At 36.6% G+C, this 26,092-nt stretch overlaps 1 protein-coding gene across 2 annotated transcripts in view; it reads right to left on the bottom strand.

Annotated features, from left to right (window-relative positions):
• Positions 1 to 25,060, bottom strand: part of unc5ca (unc-5 netrin receptor Ca) — a 137,764-nt gene extending 112,704 nt beyond the window's left edge. For both annotated transcript variants that reach the window (XM_084113752.1, XM_084113753.1), the window contains exon 1: positions 24,477 to 25,060. In XM_084113752.1, the coding sequence (XP_083969878.1) occupies positions 24,477 to 24,561 (85 nt within the window). In that variant the 5' untranslated portion in view covers positions 24,562 to 25,060. The remainder of the gene's footprint in view (positions 1 to 24,476) is intronic.
• Between the last annotated feature and the right edge of the window lie 1,032 nt (positions 25,061 to 26,092).

Genomic DNA, 26,092 nt, shown 5'->3' with positions numbered 1-26,092 from the left:
CATCTTTAGTTGATTATAACTTCTTAATTATTGCCCTGATGGTCAAAATGGGGATTTTCAATTCTTTAGATATTTTCTTACAGCCACTTTCTATTTTGTGAAGCTCAACAATCTTTTGCTGCACATCAGAACAATATTCTTTGGTTTTACTCATTGTGATGGATGATTCAGGGAATTTGGCCTTTGTGCTTCCTCATATTTAAACTCCTGTGAAACAATTTCATGTTCCTAGTCACCCTGGTGTGCTTAATAAAGGTAAATATTAATGGGAATATACTTCAGAGATATTTTTCTCATAAAAAATTCTAGGGGTGCCAACAATTATGGCCAGCGTGTTTTGGAGAAAAACATTTATTTCATAATGTGATTTACCCCCCAATTTCAATTCTTTTACTTCAATGAAAGGTTTGATTTTTGTGAATTTTTTGAATGAAAGATCAAAAGGATAAATAATGCAGATTTATTTTTTACAGCCATTTTTTATCATATTTATCAGGGGTGCCATCAATTTTGACCACGACTGTATACAACAAGAGTTTTCACTCATGAAACACTTCAACTAATCTTCACGGCATAGAGTCTGGTCCATATTGCCACTTATTCTGGTTAATAATCACCCAAATACACTATACACTTTTTTTATAAAACATTTAGGAATGGTAATTGTTAAATAGGGCTGAGCAAAAAATTTTATATTTATAAAAAGTTTGTATAATTTTGTTTGTTGATTAACCAGTAACATAAATATTGCAATGACTATAAATTTTTTAATTAAATATTTGAAATATTGTTTAATATAAAATATGTGTCATATTTAAACTAAATATTATTAATTTAGCTAAATAAAAGAAAGCCCTGTCTGTATGCCAACAATGGGGACTTGGATTGGAATGAAATGAAATGAAATGAAATGAAATGAAATGAAATGAAATAATGAAATGAAATGAAATAATGAAATGAAATGAAATGAAATAATGAAATGAAATAAAATAATGAAATGAAATAATGAAATGAAATGAAATAAATGAAATAAATGAAATAAATGAAATGAAACAATGAAATGAAATGAAATGAAATAATTAAATTAAATTAAATTAAATTAAATTAAATTAAATTAAATTAAATTAAATTAAATTAAATTAAATTAAATTAAATTAAATTAAATTAAATTAAATATTTTTTAGATGTATCATCTAGCCCTTCTAAGCAAGCAAAGTGTAATGTCAAATACTAATAAAATTTTGATTATCTTACAAATGTCCTGCCAAGAACTCATCTGGGCAGCCTGGGAACTGTGTCAAACTCTGTAGTCATTACACATTTCGACATTTGTATTGACTTCCGCTGTACATGCCTATTACGACAAACTGATCAATAATTATTTTGTTTCATTCTCTCTGAGCTTCTTAATGTTTATCGAGTCTTGCAGCCCATTTAAGGTGAAGTGTGTCATTTATGCACCACTAGAACTGTAGCTGGAACAGTAAAAGCATGACGCTAGCAATGCCAATGTCATGGGTTTGGTTCCAGGGAATGCATGAACTGATCAAATGTATACCTTGAATGCAATGTAAATCACTTTAGATTAAAGCAACTGCCAAAATGCATAAAAACAATAGGCTTTATACCATAATACAATTTTCAAACTGCAGTATGATACATTGTTGCCACATGACCTCATATGTTCCATATGAGTGGCGGTCAGTTATCTTCTTGGAATTAAACACGATTATTTAGCCTTTTTGAATTAAATTTTGCATAAAAATGGCTTTTATCAAGTTATCAAGTAAATAATAAAAAAATAATAATAATGTAAAAATACCATCCAATATTTTGCTTCCAGTTCATGTATTACACAAGAAATGAAAGATCAAGTCGTGCTGATTATTCGAGTAGTACTGTAGGTCATCTTTACCCTGGTAATCCAGAGTTCTCGCGAGAGCACAAGTTGAATTTGTTCAGCGAGTTTACTCTGGCGTCGAGTAATGATGCTCATTAAATATGCCCTTGTATCCGAGCTGCACCAATCACATCGGGTTATCTGATATAGGCGGAGCTAAACAGATGACGACAGCGCTGCGACGTCGAAGTCATTAGTAAACATTGCAAGATGGCTATGGATGAACACCAGTTGTTTGAAACGGCTTTGGCTGCTACAATGAACAAGTTAGACTTGGCTTTTTATCTAAAAGAGGAACAGAAGACGGCGCTCGAATCGTTCCTTTGTAAGAAGGGTGTTTTTGCTGTTTTGCCGTTTTTAGTCTAATCGATCAGTTAGCTCCGCTGGTAGCTAAGCGTATGGGGCTTGTTGTGATTGGTCGTAGTGTTATCCAATTGCGTGCAGTGAGATTTTCAAATGCATGCTTGGTGCCGCCCCTCGAGCTGGCCGAGTTTCATTAGTCGACGCCAGACCATTAATCTTTCAGATTTAAGTCTGGATTTCCAGGCTAGGTCATACTGGTATTTGGTACAAATAAAACAGCAAACTGTGAACAGTACACACACTAGATACTGTCAGAATGCTATTCTGATGATAGCCAATAACTGATTCCAAACATGATTTCCCAAGCACTCGCATCATCTGCCATTCTTTGAACAAATAAGCAGTCCCGGCCTCCAAATACACAGCATTAGTTGAGACAGAAGTTGACATGCACACCACTTAAACAGAGCTGAAAGCAGCACAGTGTTTACAGTACTCAAATAGTCAAGGTCTCATGTCTTAAAATGTCACATTTTCTCAGACATGTAGAGCCGCACACATGCCGTGCGTGCTGGAGTTCGTCTGCGTTTTTGACAACACGGCTGTATTTTAAATATTGCAGAATATGATATAAGGGTGTTGACCGATCCTTATGAATAAATCATAGAGAAGTTCCTCGTTCGCCGCTGTGTGTGTGTCGGCCTCTAAATCAGTCGACCGCCCATGTCTCACTGTCTGTGATGAAGAAAACGTCTCATTCACAGCCACATCTGTCCACAAAACACTCAATACAGTCCTTTCATAGCGTAAAAACAACTCTCGACCCACATTCTACACTTCTGCCATCTAAAGTCCTCTTATAAATGCAAGTAGGACTAGGCAATACATTTCACATTTGGAATATTATTCTTTTTTTTTCCTTTTTCTTATTTGGCCCATGGTGTTATTAAAAAAAAAAGAAACTTAAACTAAATAAAATAACATACATTTTACATGAAAAACTTAACCTTAAAAATGTTGCCTTTGCTACTAACTGATTTAAATTAAGTTCAAGTACAAATATTACTAAAACTGAAATAAAAATGAATTAAAGCTATATAGAAATACTTTAAAAAAAGACAAAAGCACATAAACAATTACTAAACTAAAATTAAAGCGACAACCAAAAAACATAAAAAAAAACTAATTTAAAATATTAATAAATACTATATATATATATATATTAATCATACTAAAATAAAACCATCAATATTGCATTGATTTTCATACAAAAACAATCTCATTGGATTATTAAAATATTTGCAAAAGGAATGTTTGGAAACCTTAAATGGATATTTCTGACTAGCACACTAAACCAAAAGCTGCAAATACATAAAGCTATTAATAAACATGTTTTTGTGAAGCATCTAACATGCTGAAGAGCAGGATTTTGGGTAAATGTGATCTCACGTTGGGCGGTGCGCAAAATAAGTGTTGAATAGGTGCTGATATCCAAATGAGGGCCATCATATGTTAATGAGCTCAACTGAGACTATTTCTGATTGGCTTAACCTCAGTGTCTATAAATGGTCTGTGTGAACTAGCGAGGAGATCTGAGAACTGAACGTTAGCATATGTCTAAATATACTACATGATATGGCCACTCTAAAGTAACAAAACACTCTGCATAATGTAAAAATGTTTCTATATGATGTGTTTTGTAATATAGAGATGTTATTTTTGAGAAGAGAGTCTTTAATGGCAGCGATTTGCAATCCTCCACGGGTGTTTGACCATTTCTAAGTGGTGATCTAACTACTGTTTGCAGTGTAATTCTATCTCACACACACACACACTTAACCTCGTCTACACTAACAGCAGTGTGTAGAGTTCAGTAATTGTTTTCAGCTGTTATCAGTAGCCTGTTCTGGTGTAAAGTGTGTAAAAGTCGGATGAAGGCCAGTAATGCGTTCCAGATGCCGTTTTTGAGTGCGTGTGTGTGTGTCTCTGCATGTCTTCATTATTCTTGGTGTGCTGACAGCAAGAGGGAAACTTCACTCTAAACACGCTAAACACGCCAGACGCTAAAGCCTCTCTCTCAGGCCATCCGATCTGTCCATCCTCTCCCTCGTCGCTCCATCAAACCAGCACACCCAGCACATCCAGCACATGCTCAGAGTCTCACTGGTTCTCATGCTGAGTCCAGCTCCTAAAACACCAGACTACAAACGACCTCATGACCTCCACCGCCATAAAACACCGCCGCCAGAACAAAATTACCCCAAATACCCCAGAGCTTTCAAAAGAGCGCTTTTATCTACAGTTTTCTATTTCATTCTATTTGCTCTATTCAAAGGAAACCATTTTCACTCAGTGCTGCAAGTAGATTCCACAAATAATTACAAAGAAATGGCAAGTGACATTAAATTCAATGTGAAATTTCCAAGCAGAAAGTTTCTTGTAAACATACTTTAAGTAAGGGTTAATGCCCAACGAGGTGTCCATTGTCAGGTATTAAAGGATAACTCAATTTTTTTGTCAATTTGGAGTGCTGTCAGTACAGAGAACAACGACAAAAATCGGTGTTGCCTACACTGTGTTATTCTCTTTTTAAAATTTGCACCCTGTTGACTTCAATGGGGCAAGTTTTAAACCTGCTTTTAGCCTCTTAACATCCTTGATGTGTCATTACAAGTGCACGGCCAATGTGAGTGATTCCTTCAGAGTGAACACAGTGGACTTCGACCGAAAACAGGAAATAAATACAGGTATGTGCGCTGGCTGAAATAACATCACTTTTATTCATATCTTTCACATCTACTGCAGTCAGATTCACCGTGTTCACTCTGAAGGAATCACTCACATTGGCTGTGCACTTGTAATGACACATCAAGGATGTTAAGAGGCTAAAAGCAGGTTTAAAACTTGCCCCATTGAAGTCAACAGGGTGCAAATTTTAAAAAGAGGATAACACGGTGTAGGCAACACCGATTTTTGTCGTTGTTCTCTGTACTGACAGCACTCCAAATTTACAAAAAAATTAGCTCAATGTTAAAATTGACCCGAGTTCTCCTTTAATGGACGACGGCGAGGCGTGAACCGTCCGGCGCGCAGCGGAGGCCAAATAACACATTTTTAAAACATTAGTTTATATTTTAATTAGTTTTACAATCGAAATCTAAAGTTTTTACAAACAATAACTTGGTTTCCCTGGTTACGCCTGACGGTTTATTTAGCAACCGGAGATATTATAGTCCGCTCAGCGAACGGTAAACAGTCAGTTTCACCAGAACTCCTTTACTAGGTATCCTCTATCACTTTTTAATGGACACCCTGCAGCCAATCAGAATCCGAGTATTCACCCAGACCATGGTATAATAATCATTATTTTATTCACAACTTTGAACATGTTTTACAGTGTTTTATTTTGAACTATTCTACTTCCCAATCAACTGTACTCTATTTGATCCTATTCTCTTCTTTGTTCTGTTCTGTTCTTGTCTTGTATTGTCTCGTGTTCATTTTATTTTACTTTGCTATATTTTATTATTTTTTTATTGTATTTTATTATATTTTTATTTTATTCTACTTGTTCTGTTCTATTTTATTATGTTTTACCTTCTGCTGTATTCTATACTATATTTTATTCTAATCTACTTCCTGTTCTCTTATATTTTATTATATACTACATATTGTTCTACTCGGCTTTTCACATCTATTATATTATACTTTCTCATTATATTTTCTATTTTGTTTTATTTGATTCTATTCTCCTTAATAAATACACTGCCAGTCGAAAGTTTGAGGTATGTATGTTTTTTTATGTTTATGTTTATGCTTTTGCTCACCAAGGCTGCATTTATTTTTGATCAAAAACAGTATTTTTTTTTATTGTGGAAACTGTTACAATTTTAATCAGCATTTATTTGAAATAGAAATCTTTGTAACATTATTTATGTTACTTACTGTCATTTTTGATCACTTTAATGCATGCTTGCTGATTATAAGTAGGCTATCAATTAAAAATGTACTGACCCCAAATGGTTGTGTATTGCTGTACAAATCTTGGCTCTACTCTACTCTACTCTACTCTACTCTACTCTACTCTACTCTACTCTACTCTACTCTACTCTACTCTACTCTACTCTACTCTACTCTACTCTACTCTACTCTGGCTGTTTTAATTTAGCTCTTTGATTCTATTATACTTTTGGTGTTTTATTTTATTATATACTCATTTTCTTTCTATTCTATTCTGTTATAACAGAAATTCCAATCAGATCTGAATCAAGGTTGATCTCTTCTGTCTGTCAGTGCGTGTGTGTGTGTGTATGTGGTATATCTGTGTGTCAGAGTAATAGGTTCTCTCTCTAAAGATAGACTGGGCTGCATACCTCTCTCTCTGTGTGTGTGTGTGTGTGTGTGTGTGTGTGTGTGTGTGTGTGTGTGTGTGTGTGTGTGTGTGTGTGTGTGTGTGTGTGTGTGTGTGTGTGTGTGTGTGTGTGTTTGTGTGTGTGTGTGCGTGTGTGCAGGGGGGTGCCTGTATGACTCCAGTAAACATTCCTGCTGTCCTCCCCAGTCAGCCGGAGAGATGACTTCATCAACACACACACACACACACACACACACACACACACACACACACACACACACACACACACACACACACACACACACACACACACACACACTTAAGTGCCTCTTGCTTTTGTATTTCTTAATAACAGAAAAAACACACAGCTTTGAAACAGAACGGCCACTTAGCTGATTATTTTAATTGCTATGAAAGCTGTTTGTAATTCAAGTGTTTTCTGTGAAAGAAATTATCATAGTTTAAATTTCACAGTATAATCCACTTACCCGAGTCAGTGAGAGAGAGAGAGATCGTCTTACGCGGTCATGTCCACTCTTTCCACACGCTCGGTTCTGTCGCTCAAACGCACCACAACAAAAGCTCAGATGAGGCTTTGAGCCGAATTATTTAAACCTCGCTGGTGCCAACATGAAAGAAAAACACCATACTGCTGGTTGCAACAAGTTCATTTTCAATACAGACTTATAGAAAAATAGCTGACATCTAATTTATACATATTAATGCTTTACGTCTAATTTATATGTGGTACAGTGACGTGAAGCTTGTTTTTTTGTGTGTGTGTGTCATGATCTATTATTTTTACAAAAACACAAAAAATGCATATCATGAAAACAAATATTAACACTCACCAAGAGCCAGATAAGAGGAAAAACTGACTTTGGTGAGAAAAAAGGAAAAACAGCTAAATAATCCATATCACTAAGGGGTAACATAAAAAAAATAATGCACAATACAATCTAATGGCCAATTGGCTGCAGTGTGGCAACACGTTCATTGCAGAAATATAGCTGACTTCTGTCTTATTCATACTTGGTACAGTGACGTGACGCTTGTTTTTTGTGTCAGGACCTATTCATATACTAAAACAATAAAATAGCATGTTACAAAAAAAACTAAATCAACACCCCAAGAGCCAAATAAGAGTAAATATAGCTGTGTTACTTTGGAGTTGGCTAGAAACTGTGCAACATTACATGGTTTACATCAAATTACATCAAAATCTATCTTTTAACAACTTTACAATTCAAGGTTTATCCAGAATAAAGGTTTTCCCCTCGTGTGTGGTGACGCATTCTGTATATGTAGAATATCCCTCACATAAAGCCACCAAGATCAAAACATTAGGAAGAACATCACACAGTGTCTTTGTCACATTTCTGTGACAGGTTTTACAAAGAGACGGACTGACTCATCCCATGCCATAGAAATCATGATGCTGTGTGAAACTCAATGACCTCAATGACTGTCACAGATATGCAAGAAAAAACAGCTAAATAATCTCACTGCCACAGGTGCTATTTATTTGTTTGATCAAAATGCTATGAATATAACATAAATCAATATAAATGCAAATATTACAATTTTAAGAACTTGGCACATGAGTGTTACTGTAATATACACTGCCGTTCAAAAGGTTGCGGTCAAATCTTTTACGTTTAAAAGAAATTATTATTATTTTCTGTAAGGGTGCATTACATTTATCAAAAGTGCCAGTTAAGACATTTATAATTACAAAAGATTTCTATTTAAAATAAATGCTGTTCTTTTGCACTTTTAGAATCCTTTATCCTGACCAAAAATAATAATAATTTACAGTTTCCACAAAAATATGAAGCAGCACAACAGTTTTCAACATTGATAGTAATCAGAAATGCAGAAAATCATCATATTATATGATTTCTGAAGGATCATGTGACACTGAAGACTGGAGTAATGATGCTGAAAATTCAGCTTTGATCACAGGAATAAATAACATTTTAACATATATTCAAATAGAACATAGTTATTAAAAAATGTAACGATATTTCACAATATTACTGCATCTTTATAGTAATATTTCAGATTTCTCCCCCTCTCACCTCACGTCAGCCGCAGGAAAACAGATTCACTTGTCTTCAACTGAGCTGAGGCTATTCACCCGTGAATCAATTAATGAAACTACAGGGAACTAATTACCACATATTAAGACGTATAGTGCGTTACACTGAGTTCTGCTTCCCGCTGATACCAGCAATACAGTTTAAAGTTCAAAGTGCTATTTTTGTTTCCCGAGAGATCTGTTTCAAGCAGCCCGCACAAATGAGATCTTTTTAAAAAGAGCAATGAAGTTTCAAACTGTGCAAATAGACAAAGTCAGAGATCTCAGAATGAACTCAAACATTCATCAAATGCTCCCATGAGCGGCTCCACACTCATTTTACAGCTCTATACTCTTGCCGTATGACAACTATCGATTCACATTTTATATGAAATACTATGATAACACATAACTCCATTAAGTCTCTGACATCTAGTAACGTTTGAGCAATAAAATGTTCCTCTTGGACTCTGCACAGTAAGTGATACTAAACAATATCTGCAGATAAAATGATTCATTACGCTCGAGCCCGATCTCTGACAGAGACGTTCACTGCAGAGAGCGTGTGCGTTAACCCAAGTTATGTGCCAAATTCTCCATTAGCCCTTTTCAAAAGTAGTCGATGACAATCTCTCATCTCTTAATTAGCATACATCTCGCTTCCCTAATTTCCCGCTGATGTCATTGGCTGCATAATTAAAGCAGTACTGCGCATTTGTGGTTGAAGAAACAGACAATGTTTCATCATTTGAAGGGGTCAGAAACTTTGTTAATTAGGCATGCAGTGAAATTTGGACAGATACTGATAGCTGATCATGATCATGGCTGTAACTGAACGGATATGAAGTAGTTCCAGATCTTATTTCTTATGTCACTTGGCCAAAATGTCAGTTTATTTCTTCGTGTTGTGACTCGATTATTCCTTACAAAAGGGTCATTCATCAGTCACTCCTTGTGTTTTTTTTGGGGGGGGGGGGTTTGTAATGAAATCAAACAAATAGACATACTGTAAACTGTTTACTGTTTGAGAAATGTAGAAAATAAACACTGATAATGTCTGCTTGTGGTTCCCACAATGAATTTCCCACGTTTGTGCGCCTGTAACTCAAGAAGTATTAAAGTTATCTTAAAGGGATGGTTTGGAGTAAAATCAACCTCGGGTCCTTTGCACCATGACCTCGAGCCAAACACCCCCCCAGAAGCCTTTTTTCCCCTTGGTTGAACATTATTAAAGTTAGAGCTTATTTAGAGATATCAGCCAGATGTCTTAGTGCAGGCGCTAATGGATCCAAGGTTGTATCTCGTAAATTACCCCACTAATAATGCCCAGAATGGAGCCAAACTTCTACAGTAGTACAGATAGGTTCTGTACTCATAAAACGAGGCATTGGAAAGTTTGTAAGTACATCAGGAGTTTATTTAAATAACACTTGCCTGACGGCTAATGCTACCGCTAACCCGGATGTCGACGTCACTTCAGTGATTCGGGAAAAGCCCGTAAAAGTCCTGGCAGAAAGCGATGCATTTTTTATAATTTTTTCCAAAATGTTGACAACTTAGTGTTAACTAATAATGGTTGCAAACTGGTACTAACAACAAAATATTAGTGCATTCCTGGAAATGGCCGTTGTTACACTACATCCTTATGCATCGCTTTCTGTCAAGACTTTTACGTGCTTTTCCCAAATCACTGAAGTGACGTCCGGGTTAGCGGTAGCATTAGCCATCAGGCAAGTGTTATTTAAATAAACTCCTGATGTACTTACAAACTTTCCAATGCCTCGTTTTATGAGTACAGAACCTATCTGTACTACTGTAGAAGTTTGGTGCCATTCTGGGCATTATTAGTGGGGTAATTTACGAGATACAACCTTGGATCCATTAGCGCCTGCACTAAGCCATCCGGCTGATATCTCTAAATAAGTTCTAACTTTAATAATGTTCAACCAAGGGGAAAAAAGGCTTCTGGGCGGGTGTTTGGCTCGAGGTCATGGTGCAAAGGACCCGAGGTTGAAATTACTCCGAACCATCCCTTTAATATGATTTTAGATTCTGGTTCCTAAGAAATTTTTCTTTTGGGATTTCCATTTTTAAGGCCCTATACGGTTCAATCCCAGAGATATTGGAACCTCAATGCAGCTCTGTGTCCAAATTGTCGAATTTGACCCATTTTCAATGGTTGAAACCAAATGTGATTTTGTGTTTATCCGGTCATGACTGTTAACGCCACATATAACCAAAAAGGAACAGTAGCCCAGGGTTTAGATTCTGAATAGCCAGGATTAATTGTTAACTCCGGGTGAAGTATGAGCAGTGTGAAACATAAAATAAGATAACCCAGGATCCCATTTAACTGGGGATTAGAATTACCCAGGGTTACCTTTTCAATTGTGAGACCACTTAAAAGTTTCAAAGTTTAAAGTATTATCAGCGATTCCACCAAATATGCCCCTTAGCAGTGGATTCAACTCAGTCTGACAATGCTTCACACGTTATAACAATAACAGTAATACTTAAACAATCCAGTTCAGACGAATCTTGATTTATTGGTGTGAACACAAAGTGTGGGGAAAGCAAGCACACTTTCCTAGGAGGCATGAAACTAGTTTCAAACATGTAGTTACAATACTAGCTTCAGAAGCTGTTCTTCCAAATATCTCTGAAACTGATTCAGAAATAGAATATTATGAACAGTTTATGTTCCACAACTTGACAATTTCAGTGTATTTTTGGCACTCAGATGCATCAGCTGTGTGCAGAGTGACCCACATTTGGTTTTTGACCATTGAAAATGTGTTTAATTTAGCAATTAATTCTTGGAGCCATATTTGTGGTCTCAATATCTCTGGAATTAAACCATATATGGCCTTCAAAATGAAGAAACGTTTCTTAAGAACCAAAATCAAATTTTTTTTTAGATATCTTCAATACTTCCTGAGTTACAGGCATGCAAACTTGGGGGGGGGGGGGGGGACTTGAAAACTGCTTTTTCCCATTTTTGAACTGTCACTGTTGGCATATAATGCAACAAAGATAGCTAAAGTCAACAGATTGAATCTCTTTGTAAAAATAAAATAATGATGCTGCCATATTTCTAGTCATTTTTACCCCCCTGTATTTTGGCTCCAAATCTCAGGTGAAAAATGTCAATTTGACCCCCCACTACAAAATAGCACATTATTTAATAAATATTCATCCATGACATTTAATATTTTGGCTTTCATCAATATTTATTTGTTTGTCTTTTTTCAGAAAAAAAATATAAACAAAATAAAAAAATTGAGCTGGGGAGATTTCCGAAATTTGGTTGATTTGACATGGAATTACCCTATTAGCCACAGCCAACAGGCATTAATAATTCTGAATTCTGAATTCTGAATTCTGAATGAATGAATGAATGGATGAATGAATGTTTTCCTGATATCCAATGGATTTCAGTTGATGCTGAGATCTCCATGTGTACATAAACATCTCTTATTAGTCTCTACACCATTCAAGAAAAATCACCACAAGTGAGATAACACAACAAAATTGAGAGTGCATTTAAATGATCTGTTCATAAAAAAACAAAATGCTTCAATGCACTCAAAGACACTGGGGCTTAATTCAGTCTATGCTAATTTAATTAGGAGATTGCATAAACATCTCATTTAATCTATGAAAACATGCATTTACAAATATACTGTATAAACATCTATCTATCTATCTATCTATCTATCTATCTATCTATCTATCTATCTACAGTATCTATCTATCTATCTACAGTATCTATCCATCCATCCATCCATCCATCCATCCATCCATCTATCTATCTATCTACAGTATCTATCTATCTCTATCTATCTATCTATCTATCTATCTATCTATCTATCTATCTATCTATCTATCTATCTATCTATCTATCTACAGTATCTATCCATCCATCCATCCATCCATCCATCCATCCATCCATCCATCCATCCATCCATCTATCTATCTATCTATCTATCTATCTATCTATCTATCTACAGTATCTATCTATCTATCCATCCGTCCGTCCGTCCATCCATCCATCCATCCATCCATCCATCCATCTATTGTTCTGCCTGTCTTTCTATTAATGGAAATCCTGTCACATCACAGAACTCTGGAACAGGGTCATAGATTGATTTTTGTTCAAAAAAAGGAAAGGGAAAGAGAAAAAAAACAACAGGGATCTACAGATTTCTTTGGTTGTTTTCTGTCTCTTTTAAAAAGCTCCTTGTGCGTAGATGACATTTTAAAAAGACAAAGACATCAGTAAGAGTCAGGATGCTTTTGAGAAGTTCAAAGTCCAAACAACTCCTTTTTTCCTCACTTTCACCATCTTCAACGCCGACAACAAGCGCACCCCAAGAGAGACAGACAGAGAGAAAGACAATGTGTGCAGATCACATAAAGACAATCTCTGTTTCCCGCTGAGAATTTCTGAAACCTCAAACCAGTTCCTACACAAGCACCTGCTGCTGTTAATGAGACGACTACCACACTTCATCTCTCCCTCACCGTGAACATTATTCCCATCATATCGGTCAGAACCCATCACACAAACAGATTTCATTCACGACTTCACCAAATATCAGGTTCAATCCAGTTCTGACACACAACGTCAAATCATGCAAGGGTTTTCTCTGTGTGGCATCTGTGGACTTTGATAGTTCAGCAGGGATGAATTTTCATGCAGTCAAAGTGATAAGAGCATCTAGACCTGAATGTGAAGCAGAACTAGGAACGCACAGGAAAAAGAGATCAGATGAGCTTGACCAAAGAGCTCCAAGCAAGCCAATAATAGACTGTGTTGCCGTACATTTACATCAGCTTCATTCCCCCAAAATCACAGACCTGGAGGATTGCATCACAATCCGGATGCTTTTACAGGCCCCATGAAATCAAAATGGGAGTTTTGTGGCTTTTAGTACATGTCTATCAATATGCTAGCGTACTCTTAAAAGTTGACACCTTTTAGCAGATATATGCATTAAAAATTTACAGTCTTTCTCTTCTGGGAAATGGGCTACAATATGATCAGAATGGAATACTAACATAGTACTGAATACTGCTCAGTGCACACTATACACTGGATATGGCTTTCATGTAGGGCTGCATGATTTAGAGAAAAAATAAAAAATTGGATTTAAAATGCAATTTTAAAAAATATATATTTGCAGGGCTGCACAATTTGGCCAAAATGCTGTGATTGTATATTAATATGGCTATAAAATACATGTAAAATGTAATAATAATAGTAATAATAAATAATAGCTTTACTCTGAAACATGCAGTGCATATATTTATTTAATTAAATCGCAAACTTTTGATTGGATAATCACACTAAGCCATATCACGATCGTGCAGCCCTGGTCACATGACCTCTGCACATTGCAAGTAATTGCCATTCAGTTGTCATACATGGAATTAAAACCCTTATTGTCTAATTTTAATTACATTTTTATTCAATATTTGGGCAAGTACATCAGGTCATTTAGTATTCAGTGGTATAATACTCTTCTGTTTCCAACAATTTAGTGAGAAAAAGTATGGCAGAAATATTAAGAGTAGTATGCTAGTACATATTCAGCTTATATATACAGAAAATGTCTTTTTTTTTTAAATAAGTCACTTCTACTCACCTAGGCTGCTTTTATTTGATCAAATATACAGTAAAAACTTTAATATTGTGAAATATTATTAAAATAATTTCCTGTGGTGCAAAGCTGATTTTTCAGTCTTTAGTGTTACATGATACTTATTTTAACTTTTAAATTAGTACTTAACTTAAGTTTTTATTTTATTTTAAGTCTATCTAATATTTATAATTTATTTCAGCTTTATTTCAATTAACGAAAATAATTTTTTGTTTTATAAATTAAAATGTAATGTAGACACATGCATTTTCTGTGAAGCTGCTTTGAAACGATATGTATTGTGAAAAGCTCTATACAAATAAATGTGAATTGAATTGAATTAAAATAATTGATCAAATAATTGAAAATAATTGTTTTAATTAAACCCAATCAAAATGAATTTTGCTGTTACGTCATTTAGGTCACTGATACCGTCACAGTGATGTACATCTTCAGCCACTTGCTTAATATGCAGTGTACCAAAGTTCATATATAAGACACTTCCCGTAATTAGGCCACAGCGACACACTCTTAAAACACATGCTAAAGCAGGTACAGGGACACTGTTCCCGCCTCTATGCAGCTGAGGCTGCTGTGATTGGCTGATGAAGCTGTCAATCTCTTAAAGTGCTCATGTAATGTACAGCGCCGGTCACAGATGTTAGTCCTTTAGCTGAAGAGCGTCATTTTTTATAGACTATCATTATTTGTGCACAGAAAACGTGGCACGAACAGAGTGCAGCTTCTCCCGAAGAGCGTTTTTACATTTATCATCCATGCTAAGAATAGCATCCCCAACACAGCAGAATCACAACGCTACTGCTGACTACTGCGAACGTCCATGATCAAAGGCCTGGGAAACATGCGCATCATGTAAATATGCATCTCCGTTGGCCCCATTTTTCCCTCCAGAACTCACTCTCGTCCGTACAGAAGTTGCGTTTCGCAAGGCCGACTCTCAGTGTTACTGTGACGCACACAATGCTCTTATTGTGCAAGTGAACCCGCTGTGGGAGCAAACGGGCCGTGTGTTGCTGTGTGTGACGGACCGTCTGTGCTGAGATATTTGTGTGTGTGAGAGAGAGAGCTCAGAGGTGATATATAACCATCATAATCGCAGTCATTACAGTCTCTGATGAGCACACTGCCTGAAGAGAGATAGAGAGACAGTTTAAATGCATTCAACATGAAATCCGCAGGCTAGGGCTGCACGATAATGGTTACCACTGATATTCACTAATATTTTGCTAAAAAATTATAATCGCGATTATTAATTATGAAAATGTTCACTTTATAGTTCATCAGAATTATTGCACTTTCACTTTTCCTACGCCAATATGCATGTTTTATTTTACCTCATCTAGTTTCCTAATGTATTATTAACATATAAATTAACACACTCTCTATGAAAATTGGTACAAAAAAAGAAGCTTCTCTTGAAGGCTAAACCAGTGAAATCCCTAATATTGAAGTTATAATATTGAATCCCTAATATTTGTTTGTTTGTTTGTTTGGAGGTCCCTTACAATAGTTTTACATGCATCCAAGGTCAAAAAACACTTTTCTCATAATATTGATTGCACCATCACCTCTTTTCTCACAGTGTCTGAAACAGTTCAATAAATGATTCAGAATCGGAAACCCCTCATTACCGAGAGCTTGCTCTGCTCTGATTGGTCAGGCAGCCCAGTCTGTTGTGATTGGTCAACCGCTTGCAGCACGTGTCGGAAACCAAACGCCTATTTCCATATCCGAATTTCAGCTGTGTTATGAACAGTAACACTGGCATCGGTTTTACAGTATCAATTCCAGCGCGAATCCTCATCCTTTGGAAGTTCATGCAAAGTGGATTTGCTTTGGCAGCACCGAAAACAGCGTCTTCTCGACATGTCAACAAACTCTTCCAGGCCTCAGCTACAACTACAGTGTTTGAGGGAGAAGGACCGTAGGCTGACATTGAGTGTTTGAAGACTATAGACTGACATTATGCAAATGTGTTACAAACCTACTTAGGTTCGTGCAGGAAGTAAAACTGGAATTTCTGACGACTCATTTCATCCTGTTTAGAATCAGTTCTTTCTTTTAGGAGACATTAATTTATCTTTTGATCTTTGAAACTGCAGACCTTTTACAGTCACGCACAGCTATACTGCACACTACATTAAACTTAAAGGGTAACTCTCGCCAAATTGCAACCTAGGCTATTTTTGTAAATCTACCCGAGTCAAACATTCATGTAAAAGCATAATTAGGATGGAAACGCCACTTTTAAGATTGACCGTATTTTCATTTTCGGTCAGATTGCCTTTTTAATGGGAGTGCTTGGGGCACTTTTATGATAGCATCAAAATCGCTATTTTTAAAACACTAAGAAGGCTCGACACAACATGAAACTGTGCTTGAAGTATCACCAGGGGCTTTACACATGAACTCCAGCATTGAGAACATTGGAAAGATGGAAAGATCTTTACTCTCCTCATGTTACGTTGCATTCGGAGATCGACTACTTTTGACTGACAAAATTCCAGCCACCGGAAACACTAACTGATGAAGTGAGTCGTACAAAACCTTTCTTTTTAGTAAACTCTGTGTACACAAACAATGTTCTCAATGCTGGAGTTCATGTGTAGAGCCCCTGGTGATACTTCAAGCACAGTTTCATGTTGTGTCGAGCCTTCTTAGTGTTTTAAAAATAGCGATTTGATGCTATCATAGTCGTGCCCCAAGCACTCCCATTCAAAAGACATTTTGACTGAAAACGGAAATACAGTCAATCTTAAAAGTGGCGTTTCCATTCTAATTATGCTTTTACACAAAAATTTGACTCGGGTAGATTTTACAAAAATAGCCACGGTTGTAATTTGGCAAGAGTTACCCTTTAATATCCAAAAAAGCATAATATGGGCGATTTTAACTCCAACAATTACAAATTATTTTAATGTTTTTCTATTAAAACAGCAACAAAAAAAGAATTTGTATTTTGGCACAGAAGTTGTGTGCATTTATTTAGCAACAACAGTCGCAAAAAATTTAGTAGAGATTCCCGTTCAGATATATTACAGTTCATCACTGATGTTTGCTTGCAGATTCTGTCACAGCAAACGACCGCGTGAAAGGAAACACTGGCAGTGGAGATCGCTAAACTTCATCTAACATGTTTGCGGGGTTTGCAGGACGGGGATGAGAGCCATGGGAACAGACCATGGCGGGTGGCGCTAGTGCTAATGAGCGTGTGTGTCACACCATTCCCACAGTTCTCGGCTCTGCCCTGCGTGCCACACCGGTGTTTTCAGATCATCAGCACTTTTTTCAGAGCAGAGGAAGCATGAGTGCATGGTTGCCTGTTCGGGAAGATTAAGTAATACACTGGGCAGAAAATGTATCCATTTAAAGGGATAGTTCACCCAAGATTATGTCATTAATTACTCATCCTCATGTCGTTCCAAACCTGTAAGACTTCCGTTCATCTTCAGAACACAAATGACGATCTTTTTGATGAAATCTGAGCTTTCTGTCCCTCCATTGACAGCTACGCAACTACCACTTTGACGCTTTAAAAAGTTCATAAAGAGATTGTAAAACTAATCCATTTGAATTAAGTGATTTAGTGCAAATTTTCTGAAGTACAACGATCGCTTTACAGTATATGATGAAAATATTTAAAGGTGCTCTAAGTAACTTTTTTATCTTAACCGAACAGCTTCGGAGTCATTGGAATGGTTATATGACTGTTTTCGGGTTGAATGGTGGTCTTCTCGCACCCCTCGAGCGCCTGTGAGCGGAAAAACCACACTTGCAACTTTGGGCCGGCGGGCTGCCGGCCGCAGCGTCAGAAAGTATCGCGTGATATCAGGTCTCGCGATGTAACGAATTGCTTTACGGCACTGCACACATACACTATCTAAACATTTATATGCTGGCCTTCTGTGTATCATACATACCTCAGTGGACATGGCTCCGTGCGTTCGCCGTCTTCTTTGAAAACAAATGCTCAGGACCAGCGGGAGAAGATGGTAGGGGGGCGAGTCGCCAACGAGTTTTGACGACAGTGTTGTCAAATATTTATTCCGAAGCTGTAGGGGGAGCTCTAAAGAGAAACCCGCGAGCAAAAAGCGAGAAAACAGCGAAGAAATCGGCAAAGCTGCATAATGCTGCTTTAATTTAGGCTTTTATTCACATATAAACATTCATCAACTCACACATCATGTTCGCTTGACGTGCGAGAACCAATGAGATTCAATCTAGTGTTACGCATCATGTTTGAGCTTCAGCAAGAACCAATGAGGTTCATTCTCGCGTGTAAAGCAGGTTCGGTTGAGCTTCTGTTTATGTTTGCAGATCAATGTTTATATGTGAAGAAAAGCCTAAATCAAATCTGTTCATCATATAAAGCGATCAAGTCTCTTCAGAAAATTTGGATCAATTCATATGGATTAGTTTTACAATCTCTTTTATGAAGTTTTTGAAGCTTCAAAATGGAAGTTGCGTAGCTGTCAATGGAGAGTACAGAATTGGCTCCGATTTTATTAAAAATATCTTCATTTGTGTTCCGAAGATGAACGAAAATCTTACAGGTTTGGAATGACATAAAATGGAGTAAATGATGACAGAATTTTCATTTTTGTGTGAACTAAGCCTTTAAGGGAAAAGCTCTGATTGGGATTTAAAACTCTTGACATCTGGCAACCACAAGCATTCAAGCATGTGACCAATGCAAGATAACTTAAACTTAAAATTAAAACTTTTAAGGATAAATAACCAGCTTAAACTTAAAAACGTATTTCATTTCAGTTAGCCACCAAGGAAACATTTCTATATTTTTTTTTATAGAATAGTGCAAGTTGAATTGACATACTAAAACTTAAAGCAAAACAGAAATATTACAAAAATAAATAAAAATGACAAAAAAACTAAAACTTGAGCACAAATTGAAATGAAAAGTAAAAAAATAAAAGCTAATTCAAAATATTAATGAAGAATGTAATTGTAAAAATAATTCTTAAATTGATAAATAAAAATAATAGTAAAATAATACTCTACAGCTGTTTGGTCAAAGAATTACACTATTTTAAGCGGTTGCAGAGGAAATGCGCAAATATTAAGATTATAATCAATATTGTCAAAATATTGTCACATTTTTTTCGTGAAAATAACTGATATCAAGAAATTTCCCAGCCCTAATACTGTAGCAAGCCCATGAAATCGCTCTCCTTTGACACGATACGCAACTCTTTTCATGTGGAGGTCAAAGCGGCACATGACGCTTGCGTTGAGAGTCACGTTAAAACCCTGACGCGAGTCATGTGAAAGGGCCTTTAGATGTTCACAAACACACACACATTATCTCTGACTGTCATTGTGTGCATGACAGTTGCGTTACATTCATCCAATTAAAAGAAACAAAGAAGGCAAAGAACAGCATAAAACAAAAGACCTTGCGCGCCACTCACACACTCTTCTGTATTCAGCACGACTCTTCACACAGATCACACTCGCATTAAAAACATGCATTTCTTCAACAGTGGATGCACTCATGCCCAGAGGTCAGCAGGTTAATGTCAGCGACGCTCGTCTCCTATTGGCTGAAAGCCCTCTGCAAAGGATCATGGGACTTCTTCCCTGAAGCAATGGCACTCTCTTTATATTTCTCTTCTTTATCTCCTATAAATTACGAATGAGGATTCCCAGCTGACATTAGTGGAAACTCTAAGTATGAATATCACCAGTCGAATTTTACCACAAACTTTAATCGGCTAGATTTAACTACAAAATGAGTGGCAATCGCCACTGCAAAACTTGCCATCACGATGCAAGAGCGTTATGGGTTTTTGCCAGTACAAATTACATGCCAAAGTTGAATACTTTAAGTCAGCAAACACCACCAATGAATGTCCACTTCAATCACAGTACACAACCCGTCTACAGTCTCTAGATGTGTGTGGGCAGCTGTGCTCTGAGAAAACATTAAACCGATTCTACAGAACAGAAGAAGTCACTATTCACCACAGACAGCGAGGTTAAGAACTGCGCGTGAACTCTCGGCTCGTCTCGAAGATCCTCTCTTACACGTTTTTGTCACTCCTAACACAAAAACACACACATTCAGGGGTCGATGTGTGAAAAGTGTGAGCGCTGTGTGAAAAATTAGGCTGGCCTGCAAAGTGTACAAGACCAAATCCAAGCAGCACCATTCCCGGGATCACAGCGAAATTGGGTTTTCACTGTACGTTCTGGAGACAACGTGAATGTTTTTCACTAAAGTCAACACAGTTTGCAACCCATTTATAATACATATACTAAATTAAAAAGGTTGGGTCATTAAGACTTGCAAACTTGCATTCGGCAAGGATTCATTAAATAGATCGCAAGTGACTGTAAAGACAGTACTAATGTTACAAACGATTTCCATTTCAAATAAATGCTGTTCTTTTGATTCTACAAAATATTTCCACAAAATTATGAAGCAGCACAACTGTTTTTAACATTGATAATAATCAGAAATGTTTCCTGAGCATCAAATCATCATATTAGAATGATTTCTGAAGGATCATGTGACACTGAAGACTGGAGTAATGATGCTGAAAATTCAGCTTTGATCACAGGAATAAATTACATTTTACAACATATTCAAATAAACTGTTATTTTACAAGGTAATAATATTTCACAATATTCCTGGTTTTACTGTATTTCTGATCAAACAAATGCAGCCTTGGTGAGCATAAGAGACTTCTTTAAAAGAAATTTTTTTTACCTACCCCAACATTTTTAACAGTATAAGTATAAAATTGAGGTCGGGACTTAATTTGATATATTATGAACTGACTGGATCATGAAAACAGGTGCTAAACAGGAGGAGTTGAAAAATAAGTGGGTTTGATGATATTAGCAAAAGTGGGATGTTGTTTCACAGGCAACTTATTTATTTAATGTAATTTAAGCAATGAATCGCTATTAAGAAAATAAATAATAGTCCATTTTGATTTTACACTGACTTTAAGAGTGCACCTCCAGATTTTCTTTCTGAAATCACACTGCCCCATCTCTCTCTCTCTCTCTCTCTCTCTGTCTCTCTCTCTGCTGTTTGTTTGACACACAACACAAACTCGACGGCAAGAGAGACGGCCTTAGCTAATGGCTTTTTAATGGGCTACTGGTTTCTTGTGTCTCCGAGCTGATGGCCACCACTTACCCTAAGCACACAAACACACTCACACGCGGCATACAAACGGAGTCATTCCCACTTTGTCTTGTCTCCTTAAAGTGACTTAGAAACCTCTAACGACGTCCTGCTCTTCAGCAGACTGGAGTCGCATATGAACTCTGATTCCATTACGGACTCATAAAACACTCTGCAAAGACCGAGACACAAGACAGATGCTCTCTAATTTCATAACTCGACATTACAGCACGCATTCACACAGATGGAAATGGGAAAATGCTTTGCATTGTTATAATATAGAGTGATGAATACCAAATTTAGGACAGAACTTCCCGTAATTCCTGGAGCAAGAGCAAAATTGCATTATCTCATACCTAAAACTACAAAACGAAAGATCAAATGCAGAGGAAAAATTGATTTTAGAGGAATAATTTACTTAGAAATGACAATCATTTACTCACCCTCATGTCATTAGAAACATACACAACTTTCTTTCTTCCATGCAAAACAAAGTATACTTGCTGTTTTCCATACAATGGAAGTGGATTGTGATTTATGCTGTCAAACTCGAAAAAACTATATGATAGATTTGTGTGGTGAACAGACCAAAATTAAAGTTGTTCAGTGAAATCTCATCCTCCACCACAGCTCTCACATTACATTTGTGCTTGTGACTGTTCAAACTTGGCATATGTCAAAGATGGCACTTGACAGAGACATTGTGTGAAAGTCATAAGGGTTTGGAATGACATGAGGGTGAATAAATGATGACAGAATATACATTTTTGACTGGCAATAAAAAAAAAATGCTAGGCAATTATCAAAGCGGGCAAATCAGCACAACATAATGCATTCAACAAACATATTTCAACATAAACCTAGAATATATTGTAAATTATTATAATAATAGTGTTTCAGTGGAATCTCCCGCTGGAATCCGTAATAACAAAATTCCATGCATGCTTCATAAATAACCTATCCAGCAGGAGAAACAACAAACTAGTAACTACAAAAATCACATTGCGAGTTAAAGTGCGCTACATAAATGCACGCAAAATCGCTGTCACGTGAATAGGTCACGACAGCAACATTACGCTGCTCTAGCGCTTTCCATCAGATCAGTATGGGATAATAGGCTTACAATGTGAAAACTTAAAGGGTTGGTTCAAACAAAAACGAAAAACATCCCATATTTTTCTCACCCTCAAGCCATCCTAGATGTATATGAGTTTCTTCATCCAGCCAAACACAATTGTAGTTGTATTAAAAATAGTGCTGGGCAAAGATTAATCACGATTAATCACATCCAAAATAAAAGTTTGTGTTTAAATAATATATGTTTGTGTACTGTGTATAATTATTTTGTATATATAAATACACACACATGCATGTATATATTTAAGAAATATTTGCATGCATATACTTTATATAGATTTATATATATAATATATATATATATATATATATATATATATATATATATATATATATATATTTATATATAAATAACACGTTTTCTTAAATGTACGCATGCATGTGTGTGTATTTATATATACAAAATAATTATACACAGTACACAAACATATATTATTTAAACACAAACTTTTATTTTGGATGTGATTAATCGTGATTAATCTTTGCCCAGCACTAAAATATCCTGGCTCTTATAAGCTTTATAATGGGAGTGAATAGTAACTGAGATTTTGAAGCCAAAAAATAAAATAAAAAAATCGCATCCATCCATCATAAAAGTAATTCATATGGCCCCAGGGCGTTAATAAAGGCCTTCTGAATCATCGGCATCCGGTAATAGCCATTCGCGAGTTTAGTTCCGGCGGAAGAGTGACCTCTATCCCGACACACGACGTATTGACGTACGTGAAAGGATAGAGCAAAACAAAACACCGGTCACGAATTAGAAGTCTAAAACGAGAATTTGAGTTTGTTGCCCAGCCCTATTTGTTTGAACCACGAGAGGCGTCAAAGCTTACGCTACTCCTACGTTGGGGTTAGAGGTCACTCTCGCATGTACGGCTGTTACCGGAAGCCGGTGATTATAGTTTATAAAGTTATGAATTTATTAACCCCCTGGAGCCATATGCGCTTTTTTAGGCTTCAATATCTCAGTTATTCACTCCCATTAAATAGCAGAGCCAGGATATTTTTTTTATATAACTCCGATTGTGTTTGTCTGAAAGAAGACAGTCAGTCATATACACCTAGGATGGCTTGAGGGTGAGAAAATTATAGGATAATTTTCATTTTGGAGTGATAACAACATTTTCACCAATCCCTCTTTGTAAATGTATTTCAAAGTAAGTCTGTCTGTGCTAGAGACTGCGCCGACAACTGACAGAAAATGTCAATGAATAAAAGGCCATGAGAAATTCACTCACTGCATTAAACTAAATTATTTAATAATAATATATCCCCCCCCCCAAAAAAAGTGACAGCATAAACCCTATTAAAACCAGAATATTAGATTATAGCCTATTAGGTGATCAGTATAGGCTACTATAAAAATAAAGGTTCCAAAAGGGTTTTTTCGCAGATATAGAACAATTCTGAGAACCTTTCAGTGATCCTGATCCACATCCAGTGAAAGTGATCCTTTCAGTGATTTTTTCTTATACTGTGAAGAACATTTTAATTATCTTAAGACTAAGATTTATCCACTCAAAAGCACCTTTAGTGCAATGCAAATGTTTATGGATGTTAAAGGTTCTTCTTGGAACCATAAATGGCAATGAAAACTTTATTTTTAAGAGTCTAGGCTATACTCCTGAGGAATAGCTGTGGCTTTGCGGTCTCAAATTCCAGATCAGATCTCAATTTCAAAGTAGAAATGACTGTTTGCATAAAACATGCACAAAAATCAGGCACAAAAAAAGTGAGAAATAAAATAAAAGACAAATAACGTTACGATGGTGTGAGTAAAATAAACATTGCAATAGCCTATTTAATGTAAAATGAATTATGTATATATACACAAAAAAAAGCAACACATGAAAATCTCTCTATAATGAATTGGTTATCTTACCTTGCGCGTCAACTATTTTCAGCAGAATCCACAGAAAGAGAAGCACTAATCCCAATCCAAATCTCTGACGTCCGTTTTTCCCCATGACTTTGGAGTTTGGAAAACTCCTCAGCGCGGAATATTCGTTCCCTCTTCGGTTTGGTTCAGCCGTGACACCGGAGCTGCGGTGGTGGTGCGCGGAGGACCGACGCCGTTACGCGACCCAAGTTCTGCGTGTGTTCCTCACGGGAGAGATCAGGAGAAGGTCCCGGGACTGGAGGAATGGAGCGATGCGCCGCCGCCCTCTAGCTCTCATCTACGCGCTCTCCACAGACGCGCTCACACTCCTCTGCATGAGTTGCTCATTAGTTCAGAGCGCGCACGCATTCACTGGATAATAGCGTGTTTGAGCTGCTTCTCTCGCTCTGGATGTGTTCAGAGGAGCTGGAGATCGGGTTTTCGCGTTTCAGCATCCAGATGCATGCATGTGCGCTCGGCGCTCGCCGAATATGAACAGCGTGAGTCCCGTTTCTCTGTTTAACCCGCATCCAGCTGCCCGCCTCTGCCCTCCACCGGCTACTGCGAACACTAGGACCGGATTCATCGACGGATCTTCTGCTGAAATGAATGATTTTGCGATCCTGGATGTAACCAAACTGCATTGTAAAAAAATGTAAATACACCTGACACTAAACATGATTTTTATTGCTATAGATTAATGCTGTCAGGTCGAGTCAGTCATATTAAATAATATTTTACTCATTAATAAAACATGTTACCACATCGAGTGGGATCTTAAACTTTAAATTTTAGTGTTTTCACACTAAACATACTTTTTTTTGGCATTTATGGTTCCATGAAGAACCTTTAACATCCATGGAACATGTCCATTCCACAAAAGGTTTTATAGTGGAAAAGGGTTCTTTCGAATATTAAAATGTAAAAAAAAAAAAAAAAAAAATTAAATGGTTATGTTCACTAAAACAAAGAAAGGTTCACTAAAAGGTTCTGAAAATGGTTCTTCTATGGCATTGCTGCAAATGACATTGCTTGGAAGAGTTAAAAAGAATTTTAAGTTTACATAAGCCTATTTCAGCAGTGTTCAAACCATAATCAAAAGTTATTTTACAAGTTAAGGGCCATTTACACGCATGCAGCATCCAGACATCTTTCATTTTCATCAAGAGCTTTCCTGTGATTGGACAGTACATACCTGGACAGTACCTATGATTTATACAGTGGTACATTTAGTTATTTAGTGCAGATGCATTTATCTAGAGCAACTTACAAATGAAGAACACTGTGAGCAATTTATCATACAAGAGCCATAAATACTTACAGTAGTGCAAAGGCCAAGTTTCAAGGCCCAGTTTCACAGACAGGGTTTAGATTAAGCCAGGATTAGGCCTTAGTTCAATTAGGACATTCAAGTAGCTTTAATAAACGTGCCTTAGAATTATTTTTTACTGGTGTGCATCTTGAGACAAAACAATGGCAGTAACATATTTTAAGATAAGTCAGTTTAAGTTGCTTTTAGTTAAAACAGCTGAATAATGCATTTTAGTGGGATTAGATTTAAGCCTGGTCTGTGTAACCTGTCAAATGCAACTATATTAAATGATTCATGCCCTGCTGTG

Source organism: Abramis brama (genome assembly GCF_963993115.1).
Source record: "Abramis brama genome assembly, chromosome: 5".
Classification (NCBI taxonomy): domain Eukaryota; kingdom Metazoa; phylum Chordata; class Actinopteri; order Cypriniformes; family Leuciscidae; genus Abramis; species Abramis brama.
The sequence above is the reverse complement of the archived record's forward strand: the minus strand, read 5'-3'. Positions and strand labels throughout refer to the sequence as shown.